The following is an 18,860-nucleotide window of genomic DNA, read 5'->3' on the forward strand; positions in this document are numbered from 1 at the left end:
TTCACCACCAGACATCAACAAACGAACATTCTCAACAAGCAAACATTATATTTTTGTGTACCACAAAACGCCCACTGGGAACCTATCAATTTGCCATGCAGATAAATATAAATATACACACAATATGTTGATGATCTCTGAAAATGAAATGGGCTAGAAAAAGCAGTTAAAAAGTGAAGCATCTAAAGTCATATCCAACACGCAACAATAAAACAAGTGAAGTGAAAATATTCATAATAATTCAAAATACATACAAAAGAGTGCGTAATTATAAACCAGCGGTCAAGACTATAGGTAGTGGCAACACATAGATAGCAATATTACGTATCAATTCCTCAAGTCCAGCTTTTTACTCAGCTTCCATGTGATTCGCCGGCCATGAATTTTTTGAATTTTCCGAGGAGAAGTGTTTAAGGCACGCAAAAACCCGGGCATTTTAATCTTCGTCAAGCCAACCTGAAGAGAGAGCGATAGAAGATAACGACTAATACATTATAAATAGAACACCTCATCTGCAGAGGTACAAACAGAGAAACATTATAACGATCGAGGTTCGCTGGAGAACTCAGTCATCCAAATCCACAGCTCCGAGCTTTTGCACTTCGACCTTGAGCGACTTCAAGTACTGAACAGCTTCGTCGAGAACAGTGGCCGAGTTCATATCGTTGCCACCTGGAACCATCCCTCTCAGAGCCCTCATCATCTTCTTCATTTTCCGACGCTTCGTCTCGTTGTTCCCACCGGCACTGGCACTCGCAGAAGACCTCTGGTTCGAAGACGACGACGAGCCGTTCTTCCGGGGCTTCACAGCGTAATTGGAACAAGATTCCGGCGAAGAGCCTCCGTAATTCCCGCAGGTCCGTGCCGTGCTCACCTCATCCTCGTCGTACTCGTGTTCTTCATCCTCGCCTTCCATGCTCAGCAGAGCGTCGATATCATCCGAATTCTCCTTCAGCGGAGACGATGACACGGAGTTGTTCCTGTACCCTCCGATCAGATTACCGGTGTCGTACGCCGCTCCCATGTTTAGACCCGGACCGTTAAACCTGTGGGCTATCGCCGGGTGGTACATTACCTGACTCCGGTGATCGGTCTGGTCAAAGATGATGAAATTCCTCGGGCAAACCTCCGAGGGTTGAAACTCGATTCCGCGGAATTGTTTCATGCTCTTTGACTCGTCGGCACCGAAGGAAGGCATGTAATTGTTACCACCACCTTGATATTCGGTCGCACCGCCGGGGTAGTTCATGTAATTGTTACCACCGCCTTGATATTCAGGCGCACCGCCGGGGTAATGCATGTAATTATTACCCCCTTGATATTCGGGCGGAGGCTGATTCATATCGGGGTAATAGTGATGGCCGTTATGCATCGGGAATCGTGTTTAGGGGGGTGAAACTCTTGAGAGATTTGTTTTTTTTTTCAGTTGTTTGAGAGGGCAATTTATCAGAGTTTCAACGGTATTGGCTTCGGCGAAAGACCGTTAATGTGGATCAGATGCAGAGAGACAATGCAGAGCGAAATGAGGGTGTATTGCCAGTAGGGTTCAGAAGGTTTGATTACTATAACTTTCTTGTTATGTATTGACACAACCACAAAGGAAGTCTGGCCAAAATCTCTAAGAGCCTGATGGGTTGTTAATGGCAGACTACGTCACAGGTTTCAGCAACTGACGGAAATACTCAGCCTGTGATGACACCAAGTTAAAGAAACAATCAGGGAAAGCACTAAGGAAGTTCAAATGTATGCTAATAAGTGTGATATCACAAGAAAAACACAAGAAAACAGCAAACAGAAGTCTGACTACTGTGCAATCTTGAAACACACGGTATTGCAAAAACAGAGCAATATCATTAAGTACAAGCAGGGAAGATTTTTACCTGGCAAACTTGCATCAGTTGATAATAGGCAATAACCCCAACACTCATTATAATTTTTCCAACTTCTTTGACTGCGCGGTATCTTTTAATGCTGACTGCAATGAACATTCTCACTGGACCCACCAACTTTGATCTCAGAACGCTTTACAAGCGAGTTTCACAACAACAAGATCAACAACAACAAAAAGCTCACCTACAGTGTTGAGACAAGGAAACTTAGGGATAAAGCATATTATGCAATCACAGTAACTGACGATTGAATCCAAAAGTTAAAAAAGATAAATAGAAATTGTCTCACCGAAATGAATCAATTTACAGAATAACGCGGAAGAAAACAACCAAGCGGACACATTTACTGTTGTAATTAGCGAGGGATGACGTCCAAGGCATCTTCATTCACTTCACTAGTTCATATATCATCGAAAGCTAGATACAAATTTCACTGCAAAAAGGTACATAAAAAATATTTATATAAATTTATGAAAGAAAAAAACAAAACAGCACAATAAAACAAAGAGTAAAGCTATAAAATAAAGTATAAACAGAACGATCGATCATTTTTTTGAAAAATTAATTAACTAATAAATCGCAGTCGTTAACTCTGTTTTGCTCTGTAGCTTTAATAATCGTCGACTTAAGAATTCGTTTTCGGATGAAATCATATTCTTCACAGCCAAACAGAGAGACATAAAAAAAAATAACAATCAATTTAATTACATAAAAATGAACCTCGGCTTTAAAAATAAAAATGAATCGTTAAAAGAAGAGAAAAAAAATAAAAGAAGAAGCTTCTTTTATTCCAAAAGCACAATCTTGTCGCACAACAAGAAATTCATTTGCATAGATACGATATGTATTTGATAATACGAACGAAAAAGTAAGACCTACGGTTTACGAAGAAGATCGAGAAGTGGTAGACGAAGAATGAGGTTCGCGATTCAGTTGTTTCAGAGTGGAAAATTCCCTAGATTTGCGCTGATGAACAAGATCTACGATAGTCCTTGTGAGAGAGAGAGAGAGAGAGAGAGAGAGAGAGCTTGTTTGGGAGGGTGTAAGTTTAATTCGAGGTTTGAAGGTTCGGGTGCGAGGATTTATTGAAGCGTGTGCCGGTTCTCAGACAGTGAAGAGTCAAACCCGGAGAATTTGAGCCGTCCGATTACAGGCCTCGGAAATGCCTTCCGTCTATTGCGGATCTTTTCGTGACCGTCCGATCAAGCACGCGTGCGAGGGAGACATGTGGGTCCCGCGAAGTTTGACGAAACTGCCCCGCAGGCGATTAAGTAATGCGTGCTCAAGGAACACCGAACACCTCGTGTGAAAGCCTCTCGCTTTCATTATTATTGACATTGGTTTAGTTTAGTGATTAAGTATATTATTATTATTTTTGCTTTTTAGAATTAGTCCAGTCCAATCCAATCCCATTATTTAATTACGAGTATTTTCCCCGGGTCTCTTTTTGTTTATTCACGTCAGAAAGCATATCCTCTCATGTGTTTTGCGTTGATGCCTTGTGTTTTCTTTTTCTCGACACAAATTGTTCCAAAAGGTTTAGTTTGATTTATTTATTTAATTTATAATTAACCCAGGTTAACCGCTGAAAATACACTACTGTTTAGGAGACAAATCAATATATTGTTTCAAACAGAGATAATTCTCAGCTTCAACTTCTTCAAGTATATAGTTTGGCCAAATTGGGGCGTCACGTGACAATGATATTGAATGTCAATAAATAATTGCTGGTGTCTCAACATACACCCATACATTGTTGTTAGCTCATCATTTAGTGCACAAAGCTTTTCAACCACTTCCTCATTACCAGGGAAATTGTTTCTGAAAGCAAGCATGGAATGTGGTTGAGAAATTATCAAATGTAGTTCCGCTTGCTCAGAAACTAATCAATGTTTTTTTTTTCTCTCTTCCAAGAAAATTTAATGACAAATTTCTTGTCCAACTCCAAAGTCTGCTCGGTATCATTTATGTTTTTTTGAAGTATGTTTAAAACAAAGTAGCTGCTGGGGATATACACCTCATCAAGTGTGTGTGTCCATTAAGTAATACTTAATTTTTAGAAACTATAAGATTGCCTTGAACCACGTCTGCTTAGGGGAATAATGAAAATAGCCTACGTAAGTACAATTGAATTGTTTGAAATTTTGAATATAAATCTCATCATATTACATTTTATTATTTGTCCGAGTTAATCTTGGCCATGTTATATGAAAATGAGTTGAAATTCCTTTCCTTATGGCCAATTTAAAGAAATAATTTTTTTTTTTCGCTAACAATGTATGAAAAATTTTATTATTTACGCTAGACCAGCGGAAATCAGCGGAAAGGATACGGAAATGTTTATTTTGTTGCTTCCATTCTTTCGACCTTTATTTTTTGTTTTTTAATCTCACATTTTTTCTTCTTTTATAAATATCACCACTTTCACATTATTCGCTCACAACCTTCTCGTATAATCTTTTATCTTACTCTCTTCAACTGCTCTAATTTTCATACAATATTCACATATATTTATTTTTATTATAAAGTTTCTAATTTAATTTTCATATATAATATTAGTATAGTTTTAATATATAATTTTAGTAAAAATGATCGTTTTCTCTATTATTTTCTTCTTCTTCATATATAGTGTTAATATGTAATTTTCAAATGTAAATTTAGTACATAGTTTGTAAAACTTTATCAGTTTTAGAAAAGAAAAATTATTTTACATATTCTCACTTTTACATTCTAATCCTTATTTACCAAAAAAAAAAAAACTACACTTTAATCTTTTGATTTTTTTATTTTTTATGTATGAAAATGAAAAATTTTCAATGGAACAAATTTTTTTCTTCTATACTAAGCGAAATTTAAATCAACACTTAAAAATAATATTTTTTTTTTCAGTTAAACACGAGATTATGCGTGCAATGGAAATGTATTCACTCTCTTCTACGTGCCCAAATTTAATACGAGTCCATAGTGTCAACACTTTTTTTTTTCAAAGGAGAGTGTCAAACTCAGTACTCACTAGACTCTTCATCTTTGTCCAATACTTTTCAACCTATGAGAGTAATAATACTAATAATAATAAAGAAGTGTGCAAATTAAAACAAAAACCAATTTATTTGTCAAGGAAATTGACTAGATGATTACGCGTAGTACATTTTGAGCCACAACAAAAAGGATTACACGTAGTACAGTTGGTCATAATCAGCAAAACGACAAAAAAAGGACTACACTTATATTAATTAAATTTTTTATATACGAATTTTCTGTTTAAAAAAATTGGTTCAATTTAGTCCAAAATCGAAATTGCGATTAACCGAATATTCGATCATCAATTTTCTTAAATTCAATACCTAATTTTAAAAATTGCTTTTCAATTTGGTTATTCAATTATTTAGAGTCCATGTCTTGTTCTTGAAGTCCATAATCACTTTAAAACTAGTTTTCAAGTCTATATTGGCTCCAAAATTATTTCATTGATAAAAATACGAGTATAAAAAGTCACTCAATGCTCTAACACAACATAAACTAATAATCCAATCATCTAAAATGCATAAGAATATTGTTGATGTTGGACTTCGTCCTCTATTAATACGACTTTGTTTGGGCCCGAATTGATTAGTTTTGTCCAGGTCCCGAGATCGATCTCGAGGCTCACCCCACGACACACCACATTTTTGGCTTAGTTCTCCGGCTCAGTTCATCAACTTAGTACTCCGGCTCAGGTCGTCACCAAAGACTGTTTCAACAAACTCTAGTTGGAATCTCGTAGATCGAGGACTATTTAATCACTACTCTCGACCGCTTCATCAATTTTGGATCGTGCCAAATACGTGTCATGAGTTGAGAAGAGATGTCCTATTCAACAATGATGTGCCCCCAAAATCAGGGGAGCACACCAACTCTTGAGGTCTATAAATAGAGACCTCTTTTGAATAAATTAGCCAGTATTTATTCTAATAATATATAAAGCAAACTAGATATCGTAATGAAAGTTTGAGCCCCATTTACAAATTTAAATCTATCTTTTCATCATGAATTGTCAAGACCGTTCTGAGGTAGAATATCGGTTCAACAAATATAATAGTCCATATGCATAAAAAGTAAAATCTGAACAAGATATTGTGTGTATTTATTTTTATAAAAGTAACAAAAAAAACCGATTAATTACCCGATAACGAAATTTTTCAAAACTAACAATCAATATTAGGTCGAGTTTTTGAAACTTTATAGGTGAAACGTATTTAAATCTCAGTTTTAAGACATGACACCAATTGTCCTGCTATGGCGTGTGATCTGTTGCAAGATGCGGTAACATGCGGCTGGCTGCGATTGTAAGTTTAAAATTGGTTGCAGCTTGTATCATGTAATCGTATTATATGCCGTTCTCAGAATGCATGCAGTATGATCTCATCCTGCAATAGGTCATCGCAATAAAACATCACATCTTGCAACAAACCTTTCCCTGCACATGACTGTACCCCGTCCGAGGAGGCCGCAACGTTCCCCACGGTGCTCGAACTTGTTCAAAACCAAAAATTGCCTGTTTTCAAAATATTAATATCCTGAGTTCATAACACAGACAAATCAAATCAAACCCTCAAATAAGTAAATTAGATAAAAATAATTCAATCATACAATCGATTAATAATATCATTTATAACTAAGAAATTATCATGAGCATCAAACTATCTAAGATTTTTCTTAGATACTGATGATGTACCGAATTATTTTAAATAGTGAGTATGATACATAAGTCTTATCTTATTGAGAAAATATCAAACGTATCTAATGTATCTAATCGAAATGCAACAACCATTCCCACGGTTTCTAGATTTATTAGGTCTATCCTTTAACATCACTATTAATATATCATGTTTATACCCCCAAAAAGTTTTATTGAATATAATATAACCCTTTCTATGGCTTTGAGTTGAATTTCTCCGATTTGGTTTTTTCCCAAAGTAGCTATCACATTGGCAATCGGAGAAGAAAATTTTCTAAGAAATCAACCAAAAGTCATTAATGGGTCATATTTGACTCAATAAAATTTTTAGGATAATAAACATATTATTTATAGTGATGTTAACGGATACAAGAGATATTTCTAGATATCAATATGAATATTCACCACATTTCGATTAAACACAGAGCATACAAATGAGATTTTTCCTAATCTTATTTGAATTTTATTTTTAATTATTTGATAAGGAGACTAAAATTTAAACATAAATAATCTAACAAATTAAATGTCTATATCTAGTTAAGCTATACCCCAAAAATTTTCCCCTTCCTCGTTTCAACTTCCAAGAGAATTTAATGACAAGTTTCTTGTCCAGCTCCATAGTTAATATACTCGATATCATTCATGTTTTTTGAAGTATTCTTTAAAGCAAAGTAGCTGGAAATGTACACCTCATCAAGTGTGTCGATCAAGTAGCACTTAATTTCAATAAGAAAAAAAAAAGTATAAGATTGCCTTGAACCACGTCTGCTTAGGGGAATCATGAAAATATCCTTAAGTACAATTGAAGTGTGTGAATACAAATGTCATCATATTACTTTTTATTATCTGTCTGAGTCCAGAGTGTCAATGGTACATTGATACTCAGTTACTCACTACATTGGTAATAATAATTATAATAATAATAAAAAATGCAAAATAAAACAAAAACCAATTTATTTGTCTATTTGTAAGCTCGGAGAGGAAATATACTAGATGATTACACGCAGTACAGTGAGTCACGACAAAAAAAAAAAAAAACAGCACTTTTCTTCATGATTTTTTTTTTCTCCTCTTCGATAGTCTCGTTTGAGACTTTTCAGGCATAATTGCATTTACCATAACCTGCCAAGAGGAACAAAATTCACATATAAGAAAATATCGTGATTAGAATAAAAAAAAAATTGTATTAAATTACGTAAATGTAACATAAATATTACTGGGACTCGTCATGACGAGGAGGCCGGTATTGTTGAAATCGCAGCTGTAATTATTCCCGGGAGTCTTGTAGTAAATATTCATCAGAACAGAGGCGTGGTTAATCTTAGTTGTTGGATAAAAACACGACCCTTCGTTCTGTATCACATTACAATCTTTCAATTGTCGACACACATAATCGATGTTCGCCTGAAGTGTTTTCTCCGGTGTTCCCGGTTTAGCCACACACCACGTGTCCTGTATTACGAATAATGTCACAAAGTGTGTATTTATTTATTTACTTATTTATAATTATAATACAAATTGTTTTTGGATGAGTTATTCCTTCGATTACCTTTCTCTCCACGGTTCCTTTCGGAGGCTTTGACTGTGACTCGTCTGCAAATTAAGTGAATTCGTTAGGTGTATCTCATCATAAAAACACTACATAATTAATTGTGAGGGTTTGAGTTAGGGAATTGTAGTTACAAAAATGGCAGCCACCGTAACCTGAAAAATATAAACAAGCAACCAAATTATTTTAAAATTTTCAATTTTTTTTTTAGTAAAAATTGTTAGAAAGAAAAACAAAATTAGATGGACGTACTCGGGTCATACAACGCAATTAGGCCAGTTTTGTTGAAGTCACAATCGCTAGGTTTAGCATTTCTCCACCGATAATAATCGTTCATGGCAACAGAGGCGTGGTGGGCCACGGTGTCCGGTAAGAAGCATAATCCACCGCGGCGCGTCATTTCACACCCGATTTTGTCACACACGTAGTCGAGGTTGTTCTTCAATGCTCTTAAATCTGCCGATGGATTTGCGACGCACCAAGTTGTCTGTCAATAAATAAAATTATTAGCCTAGAAAATAATTTAAATTTTGAGAATCTCCAAACAATAAAATAAAAAATTATTTTTCACTCTAGAGGCATCATCTTTTTTTTTTCCTTGTTACATGTATTCAAGTTTTTATTTATAATCAGCCATCGTTTAAGACAATCAATTGTTTGCCGTTAATTAATTTAACAAAATGAAAAATTCAAATGCTGTTGTTGTCAAGCTACCTCGTTTATAGGCCATTGTTTGTTTGTTTTTTTTAAAAAGAAACGTGGTTGTATTAATTGCCTCGAAGCATATCAGACATCACAACGGAATAAGATCTTGATTAGATTCATTATGTCTTTTTATGCCGTATATCATGAATTAAGGGCTAGTAACATTTCTATTAGTTTATAAACTTTATATCACATGATCAAATAACGAGAAGGGGAAACAACTACAGAAGGGCAAATTAATTAATTCTATAAATACCCATGTGACTGGCGGTGATGGGTTGAGGGTTTTTCGGGTTATAATATTATGTGCATTCACCAACATTGATCTCTCTCCTGCAAAAAAAATAAAACTCAAATTTTTAGGAAAGAAATGAGTACTCAGCTACATGCCAGAAGCGAAATTATAGATACTCAATTGATGTGTTTGACTGTTTAAAGATCTTCTTCTCAACCCTCTCAAAAACTCTTATCTCTACACTCTCACATGTCACATGCATAATATTATTGCAACATATAGGCTCTTATGATCACATAATAAAATGTACAAACAAGCAGTAAACAAATAAATAAATTATAATACGATAAAAATTGTAGAGGGTAGCGATCGAGTGACACCAATGGTCTGTTGGGGTAGTGATTGCCACAACTGCCCAAAAGCTGAGCTCTCTCTTAATTAGAATTCAGAAACACATCATAGCTTTATTTTTTGCTCAACTAAAAATCAAAGAGATATATACCGCAAGGAAAAGATAAAAGCATGAGACAAAGGATGGCACATGATGATGAAGTTGCCTCAGTCTTTGCCATTATGTTTATTCAAATGTTTATGGTCGGAATATTGTCTTCGCATACATACATGTATATATATATACACACATACATTATTTTGTAACGGCATTATGGAGATGTGGAAATCTTTTAGCCCCACCACCATACGCAAGGGGTAAAGTTTTTCTGAGGTAACCAATGAGTAACAATGATGTATTTTCATGGATGATCAATGAATACGTGTCACTCATTCATTGGCCCCAGACAGCTTAGCATTGCGATACTCGTTTTTCCGCTCAAATTTTATACCTTTTTTTTTTCCTTTCTTTCTTTCTTTAATATATACGTACAACTTGTAGCTTACTTATTCACTTTGTTGCGAATAAATGGCGACGAGATAAGAAACGGCAGGGTTTTTTTTTTATTCTTTTCAATAGCCTTTTTTTTTTTTTTTTTTTTGAGGAATTTTCAATAGCCTTTTGAAATAATAATAATTATAATAATGGTAATGAAGTGAAAGTGAAACCCTCCATTATGGTCTACTTTGCTTGGAAAAACAGCTTTTGCATTTATTGTTTTTGGACTCCTAATTTGGTTGCATTGCACCTAAAAGAAAGAAATAAATAAAATAAAAAGGTTAAAAGATAAAAAAAAATATTTATTACTTGTGCTTCGTCTGGTCAGCAGGCATTCTCAATAAATGCTGTTATTAAAGAATTTTTTTGGGTGGTGTCACAGAGTTTGTTAGTAACTCTCCAGAAATCAGTCTGCTTTTTACATTCGGGTCCCAAATTTATTTATTTTGATGTCTTTTTTGTAAGGGTAACTTAGGGGGCCCAGCTTCTAGATATTCTTTCCATTCTAATTTTGATATCCTTTCTATTCTATTATACACTGCTTTTTTAGATTTCTACTCTATTTGGTACAGCATAGAAGTCTCAATATAATATACTGAGCACAAGATATAAATATTTGAAGCACTCTACACAGAGATTACAGACTATGACAAGTAATTAGTTCTCTCTGAATTCCATCATTAAATCAGAGGCACGCCACAATCTATATCACTAACTGAACTCAGCCTCTATTTATTACAAGTTTTGAACCGCGCCGCTGCTCAAATTTTATTTTATTAAAACTAAAATATAATAAGATTATATCATACATTTATATAAAAATACGTTAGGATGTAATGAAAATTGAAAGCTTAAAATCCGAGCTAATAAAAATAAAAATAAAAATAAAAATCGCAAAGAACAAAATTAACAAACAAATTTATAATTGTTCACTACTAGTCGAAATTGAAGGTTGTATTTATAATCTCTCTTGCGATTTACAAAAGAACATTGACGCTCATAGAAAAGACTAACAAATCCGTGATATAATTATCGTAAAGACTTTATAGTCTTGAGATAAGTGCATATTATACTTACTTATCACGCGTTTATAAGCTTGATTCAAGATAAGTCTTTACGTTTTTTTTTCCCTGATAGTTTTTCGGGTATTTAGTAAGATTATAGCTTTTGGAGCTTAATTGAAATAAAAAGCTGAAGCATTGCGACATTATTTTATTGCTTTTCGGTCAAGTTTGAGCTAGACAAGAAAATAAGGGTTATCTTCTACATAATTGCGAGGCTAAAAACAGGGACGGAGTTACAGAAGGCCGAGAGAGATTTCCCCCTCAGTTTTGTTTTTTACACTTTTGACTCATTTTTTAAAAAATTTACATCTTTTTACCTTGAAAATTTACAAATTAACCCCTGGAACTTTTTTTTTCCTCCCCCCCCCCCCCCCCGGTGAGTTTCTCTAGCTCTGTCCTTGGCTATAAATGGAGGATTTGAGATTGTTTCTTTGCATTATCATATATGATTTTCAATAAGCTTTCCAAAAACGTCTATCTGTTTGCAAAAAGCATACATCGTAGCAAAAAATTATAGCCATTAATTAAAACACAAGTGCACGTCAAATAAGCTGGGCGCAGCGTAGAGACTCACAAGGGCGGCAAAGACTTATTTTCGATGCGAGGCAAGTTATTATATATGCCCGAAATGGGACACTGGATAATCATATTTTGACATGGTATAACCTATTTTGACACCCCGTTCTCTTTCTTCCTCTTATTTTTTATGACTTGCCACACCCGACGAGAATTTACACAAGCACACTCATTTTCTCCCCATCGTGCTTCGAAAAAATTGATGTAGTGCGATGCATTTGTGGCTTTTCGGCACTTTTTCATTCTCTTACTATACACGCGTTTATGGATTTGATTTATGTGGTTTTGATAATTTTCTTTAAGAAAAATCATAAGGATCATATAAAAAAATATAAATGTAAATCATGTCATACATAGATGTGGTGGCGCAATACTTATTTCTTGTAACTGCACTGGTTTTTTTTAACAAACAAAAGTATATTTTAAGTGTAGTGTATAGATTTAAATTTAAATAACAACATAACACTAAAACTTATTAAGTAATAATGCGTTAGTAAACATTAACAACTGACAAGTTCCAATTGACAAATACAGATCTTGAATAAAATGGACCTTTTAATTATTTTGAAGCCTACAACTAACTACAACATTAAAAAAGGGCTTTTTTTCTTTTCCAAAATTTCCGGGCCTTAGGCAGCTGGCTACTTTGCCTACGGGCTGGGCCGACCGTGCTCTAAATATCTCTTATTCTACCCTTAGTCTCTCATTTTTGCATAAAACCCATTTAATTAGGAAAATAGTCAATTTAAATGTTTGACATTGCTAAATAATCAAGGTTTAGTAAATCTTAGGTAAATAATCATAAATAATAACGTGGCCCAGTATATGGAGACGGCTATTTATCTAAGATTTTACGTCTGTACATACATGAAAATGACTATTTACCTAAGATTTACTAAACGTTGGCTATTTAACAATATCAAACGTTTAAATTAACTATTTTTCTAATATACCTGAATATTAATGATCATCTCTCATTAGGAGGATGGAAAATTGAATGGTGGGATCGAGTTTCAAAAATTAAAACTTTTTTTTTTTTTTTTTAACTTTTGAACATTTAACTTAATAGTTTGAACATAGTAATGTTTATGTCAAGATTTAGGTTACTTGATATCTTAGCTAGTATTTCTAGTTAAGTTTGTAAAAATAAGCATAAATAGTTGTCGAACCAGACTACGCTCCAACAATGTTTGGCTCGTTCATTTTCTTATTTGTCAAGGTCTAGTCTCAATTTATTCAAACTGCTTATACGGTTGGATACAATTCAAAAAAACAATTTGGGGCCAAACTCGGCCATAACCCCTATCACAAATGCATTGCAAACCATCATAAAATTACTAAACGTGTTTTAAGATGATTGTTCAACTAGTGGGTGAAACAATTTATTGAACAATTGATTATGTTTAGCACGATTATATAAATAAACAATCAAACAAACAATCAATCAGAAAGCAAAAAAGACACAGATTTGATAATTATGTTTGGTGATAAAATACATACTTAAGAGGATTGATACGTCTGGTAGTAAAAACGATCCAATATCTCAATAATCACATATAAGAAGAAATATAAGCTTATACAAGTTAATTTAAAGTATATAATACGAGAAAATGAATTTACAATGTCCAAATTAGATACTGAATGCGTCTAAACATCACATATGAGGAGAAATGAAATTTTGATCTGATTTAAGAGGAAAAGTGCTCATGACATAATTGCTTTTAAAAAAGGCTGTGTTTGTGAGAAAGAATATGAGTATATTGAAAGTGGAAGTTCAATCTAGCAGTAAAGCTGCCTAAAAAAAAAGTAGTTATATTTTTATCTTAAATGTGAAATATTTACGCGCTTTTTAAATTTTGACAATAATTAAGATAAAGAGGCATGGGAAGTGTTATATTTACTCAAGTTCTCTTCTATAAGAAAATTCCTCAATGTTAAGGCCCCCAATGTTAACTCACACGACGAAAATCATTATAGCTTGGGCCCCTTAATAAGCCCAAAAACCTGAACCATTTTACGGCCTATTTTCACATGTTCATTGACTGGTCAACCAATTAATCTCTCCCTGGCGTGGACATTCTAAATTTCAACCTTCTTACATTCATTCAAAAAAAAAAAAAAAAAAAACAGAGCTTTTATTTTGGTCTGTCCAATTATAAACCCATTCTTATTATTAAATTTTAATATATATTTTTTTTCTTTCGACGATGGCTAGTTTAGACTCCAGAGTAGGGTCACAAATCACGAATAACATGTTTTGTACTACACTCTTTGGTAATTCGTAACTGAATTATAAAGAAACTGAGAATATATAGGAAATTAGGACATATTGTTCTTTTACTTCACTGATATCATAGATATTTAAGATATAAACATCATTAAACCAACACAATTAACCATAACACTTAAAGAGTACCAGCTTAACTACTAGAGTCTTATAAATGTACTTCTTCAAAAGCCACCCCTAATATTATCATCACCGCTTATTAATACCATCGTAATCGTTATCATTTAGCTGCCATATCCGCAATCTCGTACACGCAATTACCATAACCTGAAATAGAGAATATTCAAACACTCAGAACAATTATAATAATAACATAAACAATAAAAAGTGGATTAGTTTTAGGCCAAAAAAAGAAAAGAAAAAAAAGCTACTTGGATCGGTGGTGACAATAAGGCCAGTGCCCTTGAAATCGCAGGCCTCAGCAAGCCTTCCGTTAGCTTGAAAGTGAAGGTTCATAGCGACCGAGGCGTGGCTTATGACATTTTCGGGGTCAAAGCAAGCTCCGTTGACTTTTATGGCGCTACAGTCCACGTGGTCACACGCGTAGTCGATGTTGCTCTGCAGCGATTCTTGGCTCGCTGTTGGACTCGCCACACACCAAAATCCCTGTAAATCACCCAACAAGTCTCCTCAATATCGAAACCTATATGTATGTATTTATGTATGTGTGACTTTTGTATGTATGTCGAAACACAGTAAATCATTTACCGATTGCGATAGATCGATAGTGGTTTGTCTGCCTAAGAAATTTGAGAAAACAAAAAATTAGTGTTATCGTATTTGTAAGCATGACTGTTAGGGACGGAACTAGAAACTTGGATGGTATGATTTAAAAAGAAGATAACAATATGTCCCCAAACAAATGTAAGTAACGGCTAGATAACAATCCGTCCTCGATTTTCGTTACCTTCGTAAAGACAAAGGTTATGGCCTGCAAATCGGAAAAATGAAACGTTAGTAAAAACATAGTCATTATTCTTGTGATGCAAGAAATAAAAAAAAGAGTGTGTTGCTTGCAAAACAAGAAATGTTTGTAAGGAATCGAAAATGAGGAAAAACTATGTTTTTTTAGGCACGTGAAATCTTCAGATATACACAGAAAACTCTGAGCGTAAACGAAAACGAAAAAAAAGAGAGAGTTATGTTTCTTGAGGCACAAGAAATCGCAAAAAAAATAAAGAGATTAGTCTGACTTGTGATGCAAGAATTGTCGGACTAAAGCTTACTGGGGTCTGTTATGGAGATAAGGCCAGAGTTTTCGAAGTTACAATCCCATTGGTGGGCCCCACTTTTGCGGTAGAAAGCGTTCATGGCGAAAGAGGCGTGTTGGATCGCCGTGTTCGGTTTGAAACACGGACTCGAAGAACCTTCCCTGATTGGGTCGCAGTCTTTGACCTCAATGTTGTTGCAGGCGTACTCTGTATTCCGGTTCAGCAGATCATCGCTCGCCGATGGCTTTCCCACACACCAAGTCTGAAAAAAAAAAAAATCAGATAATTATTTTATAATTTTTTTAATTAGTTTTTTTTATTTCATTTTTTTTTGTTCTTTCCTACCTGAACTGTAGTTGCTTCCGAGTTTTCTCCTACGAAATACAAATAGCATTTGAGGTTATTGTCAAATTTAAGGTCATGACACTTTCATTGAAAAACGAGTTTTAAAAACATAATAATAATGTAACATATAGTACCTAAGCTCAGAGTGAGAACCACAAGTAAAAAAGAGAGAGCAGTCGGAGAAATTCTTTGCCCAGCCATGATGATAAAAAAAAGTTTGAAACTAAGTTTTTTTTTTTTTTTTTCTTGGTAATTCGAGTTGAAACTTTTGAAAGCTTTTAGACTTGTATTTATAGAGTGATTCTACTTGCTCGAGAAGAAAATCGTCGAGGCCTTTACGTGTGTATTTAGGAGTGCAAAATGGTAGCATTAATTACATTTACATGTGTTACGAAGCATATAGCAAAATTGAGAATGTAATATATACCTTAAATAATTAAATTTACAGCGACAGATTGACGTGTATTTTTCGTGGCCATCTACTTTCGGTACAAATATTGGCTTTTTGGGCAAAGCGATTAATATTTTTATGTGATGAATAATTGGAAAGACGATCGCAACAGAAAACTGTCGGAACAGTAATTAATAATAAATATATATAAAAAAACAAAAAAAAGGAACTGCGATAATTGGTAAAAAAAAAGATACGTAATGATCTTTTGATCGGGAGGATGAAATTAATTTAGTGTTGTAAAAATAAGCACTCTTTATTTTAGCTAAAATACACACAACTAAGTAATTTTTTTTTTCCAATTGAGGTTTCACATGCAATTGCGTTTTGTAATGTAATTAATATAACACATTAATTGCTCGAGTGTTTATTCCCAACGAAAACTCGTTATGTCTTTTCTACAAATTTTGACTTTTTTAATTTCTAAAAGTTAAATATTCTTTTTCGCTTCAAAATATATAGATCTTTGCTTTGAACGTGACTATTTAATTGTTCTTCTTCACTTGTTGTTGTTGTTGCTGTTGAAGGATCCTTATGCTTTAAAATAGTTTTTTTTTTTTTTTTCACGTACGCATTATTTATTTCGTGGACGATATATTCGTATATAGTAAATACGATATGTCACACACAATACGTGCCTTGAGAACTATACTGTCGCTGTTATAAGATCTCACAATCCCACTTGACCCGGTCATTATAGGATCTCCATTTTTGAATTTCTGTTTAGTATAATTTATTCTAATAATTATGCATCCTTAAAGGCAATGCTTCGGTTGATAGAGTCCTTTCATAAATTGGTCTGCCTCAGACCAATTTATGCTGTACCAGGTCCACGTGAGCTATTAATAGGATTGGTATATATATATACGCGCTTGCTTGCCAAATTTCCTTATCAAGGAAGCGATATGTGCATATAACGAAATGTATGTGTATATAATTTTCCCACGAAAGGAATTATTAGATATATATTATATAATATACACAACTGCTAAGAAACTCATTGACCAAAAGCGATTAGTTTATCTAGTAATTACTTCGCTCAATTATATTATTTCAAGGTACATCGATCCTCTAAATATAAGTATTCTCAAATAAGTAAATGAGATGTACTAGGTCTGAACTTATAGTACATCAAATTATTTGTAAAATAAATACTTAAACGTTAGTCCGAAGTTTATTATATATCAACTATGCTAATATATAATCAATCATTGTATTTTTCTATTAATTAAGAACTCGTTTGAGGAAAGTCTCTGAAGACTTTGAAAATGCAATGGTAAGAACCGAAAATTAATATTCATAAATTATTAGAATGGATCTTAATTAGTATTATTAAGTGTCCAATAACATGATTAGATCTTAAAAAATCCTATATAGTTTTTTTATATTTTATTATTATAGTATAGTAAATATCAATTGTAAGCGTATGCACATGTAGTGTAATCGAGTTTTGATGATTAACATGTATAACTAACTAACTAACTATATATATATATATATATATATATATATATATATATATCCTATTATAGTAGTTTTTCTTGGGCTCAAATGGTAAAAAAAAATGCATGATCACGACTTTGGACATCGATTATCTTGCACCGACTAAAATTAAAAGAAAATAGTAATTATAGTGGTGATTTTAGCTTTCTTGTTTTACAAGATATTCTCATTAAAAAAAAAGATACTATCACTGTCAATTACTACTGTTAGATGTCGTACATCTTGTAAATTGCTTAATTTAAGATGATGTCAAATTAAATGTTAAAAAATAACACTATCCAACTTTTTCCATTTCCACATATATTCTTTCTTTTATCCTATTCACGCTTTGATATTATAACGACATATATATATATATATATATATATATATATATATATATATATATATATTCTACGTGCTAAACAATTATACCTCCCATATTATAAAATAATAATATGCCGGTTTCGAAGTCAATAAAATAAGAAATTTCCATGCCGGTTTAAGGGGTGAGATGATTGGCACTAATGGAATTTCGAAACGCATGCAATTGTGAGTGTCACAAGTTGATAGCGATAACTCGTTTATTCATTGTATAGGCACACAGAAATCCATGCAAATACCCCTTTAAGTCAATCACGTCAAAATCAAAACCTTGTCGAAAACGATCAAATTATTGATGAAAAAAGGTTGGTCAACTATATGGGGCTAGGTCCGGAGAAAATCATGGTTAAGATTAAGAAGAGTTGACATGAAAAGACACGAACTTGGTCTCTTGGGTTCGTGTCTTGGTTCGGATACGAGAAAGAAACAGCATGTACCAAAGAAACCTAGGAGAATTGAAAAACAAGCTGCAACAAAAATAAATAATTATATGTGCCTCAAAAGTCGTCGGAATAAATTAATTCTACTTTTCATAACTATAAATTATTATTGTTGCCCCATCCATGATGCATGCAGCGATAACAATAATAACCAAGTCCAAAGGTAAGCTTGCATTAATTCTATTGAATTTATTTAAAAATATTTAGCCAAATTAGGCTCATATTATAAAGTTGGTTTCACTACAGAATCAATTTAAATGATTTATATATTAATATTAATATTTAATAAAAAAATATTATTTATCTTTGTAGGTATCTTCACCTAATAAGGGATGCAAGTCTAAAACAGTAAAACCCATCCTTAAATGGGGGGGGGGATAGTGGTAAAGAGGATCGGATCAAATTGTTCTAGACTGGTCCGCTAAATATTTTCAATTTAATTTTACAAATTCTAGAAAAATTTCGTAAATGTATAGGATAAATAATTTACGTAATGAAGGCGTATGACAGTTTGGCCGAGTGGTCTAAGGCGCCAGATTTAGGCTCTGGTCCGCAAGGGCGTGGGTTCAAATCCCACAGCTGTCATTTCTTTTTTCTCTTGCTTTAATTCCAACCCAATAATATCAAGGCCAAAGT

General features: G+C 33.5%; 3 protein-coding genes and 1 non-coding gene across 4 annotated transcripts; 1 reads left to right on the forward strand and 3 right to left on the reverse strand.

Annotated features, from left to right (window-relative positions):
- Positions 1–208: 208 nt before the first annotated feature.
- On the reverse strand, positions 209–1,652 carry LOC149386436 (basic helix-loop-helix (bHLH) DNA-binding superfamily protein). The gene has a single exon (XM_089625963.1). The coding sequence runs from the start codon at positions 1,370–1,372 to the stop codon at positions 566–568; it is 807 nt and encodes a 268-aa protein (XP_089482089.1). The 5' UTR covers positions 1,373–1,652; the 3' UTR covers positions 209–565.
- A 5,936-nt stretch (positions 1,653–7,588) lies between these two features.
- On the reverse strand, positions 7,589–9,686 carry LOC149386437 (uncharacterized). The gene is made up of 7 exons (XM_089627146.1): positions 9,598–9,686; positions 9,117–9,193; positions 8,408–8,642; positions 8,290–8,310; positions 8,156–8,199; positions 7,824–8,058; positions 7,589–7,728 (listed from the first exon to the last, which is right to left on the reverse strand). Exons 1-7 carry the CDS (start codon positions 9,665–9,667, stop codon positions 7,703–7,705), a joined length of 708 nt encoding a protein of 235 aa, XP_089483272.1. The 5' UTR covers positions 9,668–9,686; the 3' UTR covers positions 7,589–7,702.
- A 4,092-nt stretch (positions 9,687–13,778) lies between these two features.
- On the reverse strand, positions 13,779–15,712 carry LOC149386438 (glucan endo-1,3-beta-glucosidase 13-like). The gene is made up of 7 exons (XM_089627211.1): positions 15,602–15,712; positions 15,468–15,496; positions 15,138–15,384; positions 14,819–14,842; positions 14,620–14,651; positions 14,283–14,517; positions 13,779–14,178 (listed from the first exon to the last, which is right to left on the reverse strand). Exons 1-7 carry the CDS (start codon positions 15,666–15,668, stop codon positions 14,132–14,134), a joined length of 681 nt encoding a protein of 226 aa, XP_089483337.1. The 5' UTR covers positions 15,669–15,712; the 3' UTR covers positions 13,779–14,131.
- A 3,017-nt stretch (positions 15,713–18,729) lies between these two features.
- TRNAL-UAG (transfer RNA leucine (anticodon UAG)) lies at positions 18,730–18,809 on the forward strand. The gene has a single exon. It is a non-coding gene; the product is annotated as a tRNA-Leu (tRNA).
- The last annotated feature ends 51 nt before the right edge of the window (positions 18,810–18,860 follow it).

The sequence above is a fragment of the Urtica dioica genome, chromosome 9 (assembly GCF_054948205.1).
Source record: "Urtica dioica subsp. dioica isolate 48M chromosome 9, U.dioica_male_clone48M_v1_H2, whole genome shotgun sequence".
NCBI classification, from domain to species: Eukaryota; Viridiplantae; Streptophyta; class Magnoliopsida; order Rosales; family Urticaceae; genus Urtica; species Urtica dioica.

Bases quoted from the DNA above. Each gene is read 5' to 3' on its own strand.
- LOC149386436 (XM_089625963.1), bottom strand. From the start codon at position 1,372: ATGCATAACGGCCATCACTATTACCCCGATATGAATCAGCCTCCGCCC.
- LOC149386437 (XM_089627146.1), bottom strand. From the start codon at position 9,667: ATGGCAAAGACTGAGGCAACTTCATCATCATGTGCCATCCTTTGTCTC. The intron at 9,194-9,597 runs GTATATATCTCT...TTTTTTTTGCAG, and splicing joins GCTTTTATCTTTTCCTTGCG to GAGAGAGATCAATGTTGGTG. The intron at 8,643-9,116 runs GTATTTATAGAA...ATTTATTGACAG, and splicing joins CATCACCGCCAGTCACATGG to ACAACTTGGTGCGTCGCAAA.
- LOC149386438 (XM_089627211.1), bottom strand. From the start codon at position 15,668: ATGGCTGGGCAAAGAATTTCTCCGACTGCTCTCTCTTTTTTACTTGTG. The intron at 15,497-15,601 runs GTACTATATGTT...TGTATTTCGTAG, and splicing joins GGTTCTCACTCTGAGCTTAG to GAGAAAACTCGGAAGCAACT. The intron at 14,652-14,818 runs GTAACGAAAATC...CAAATTTCTTAG, and splicing joins TAACCTTTGTCTTTACGAAG to GCAGACAAACCACTATCGAT.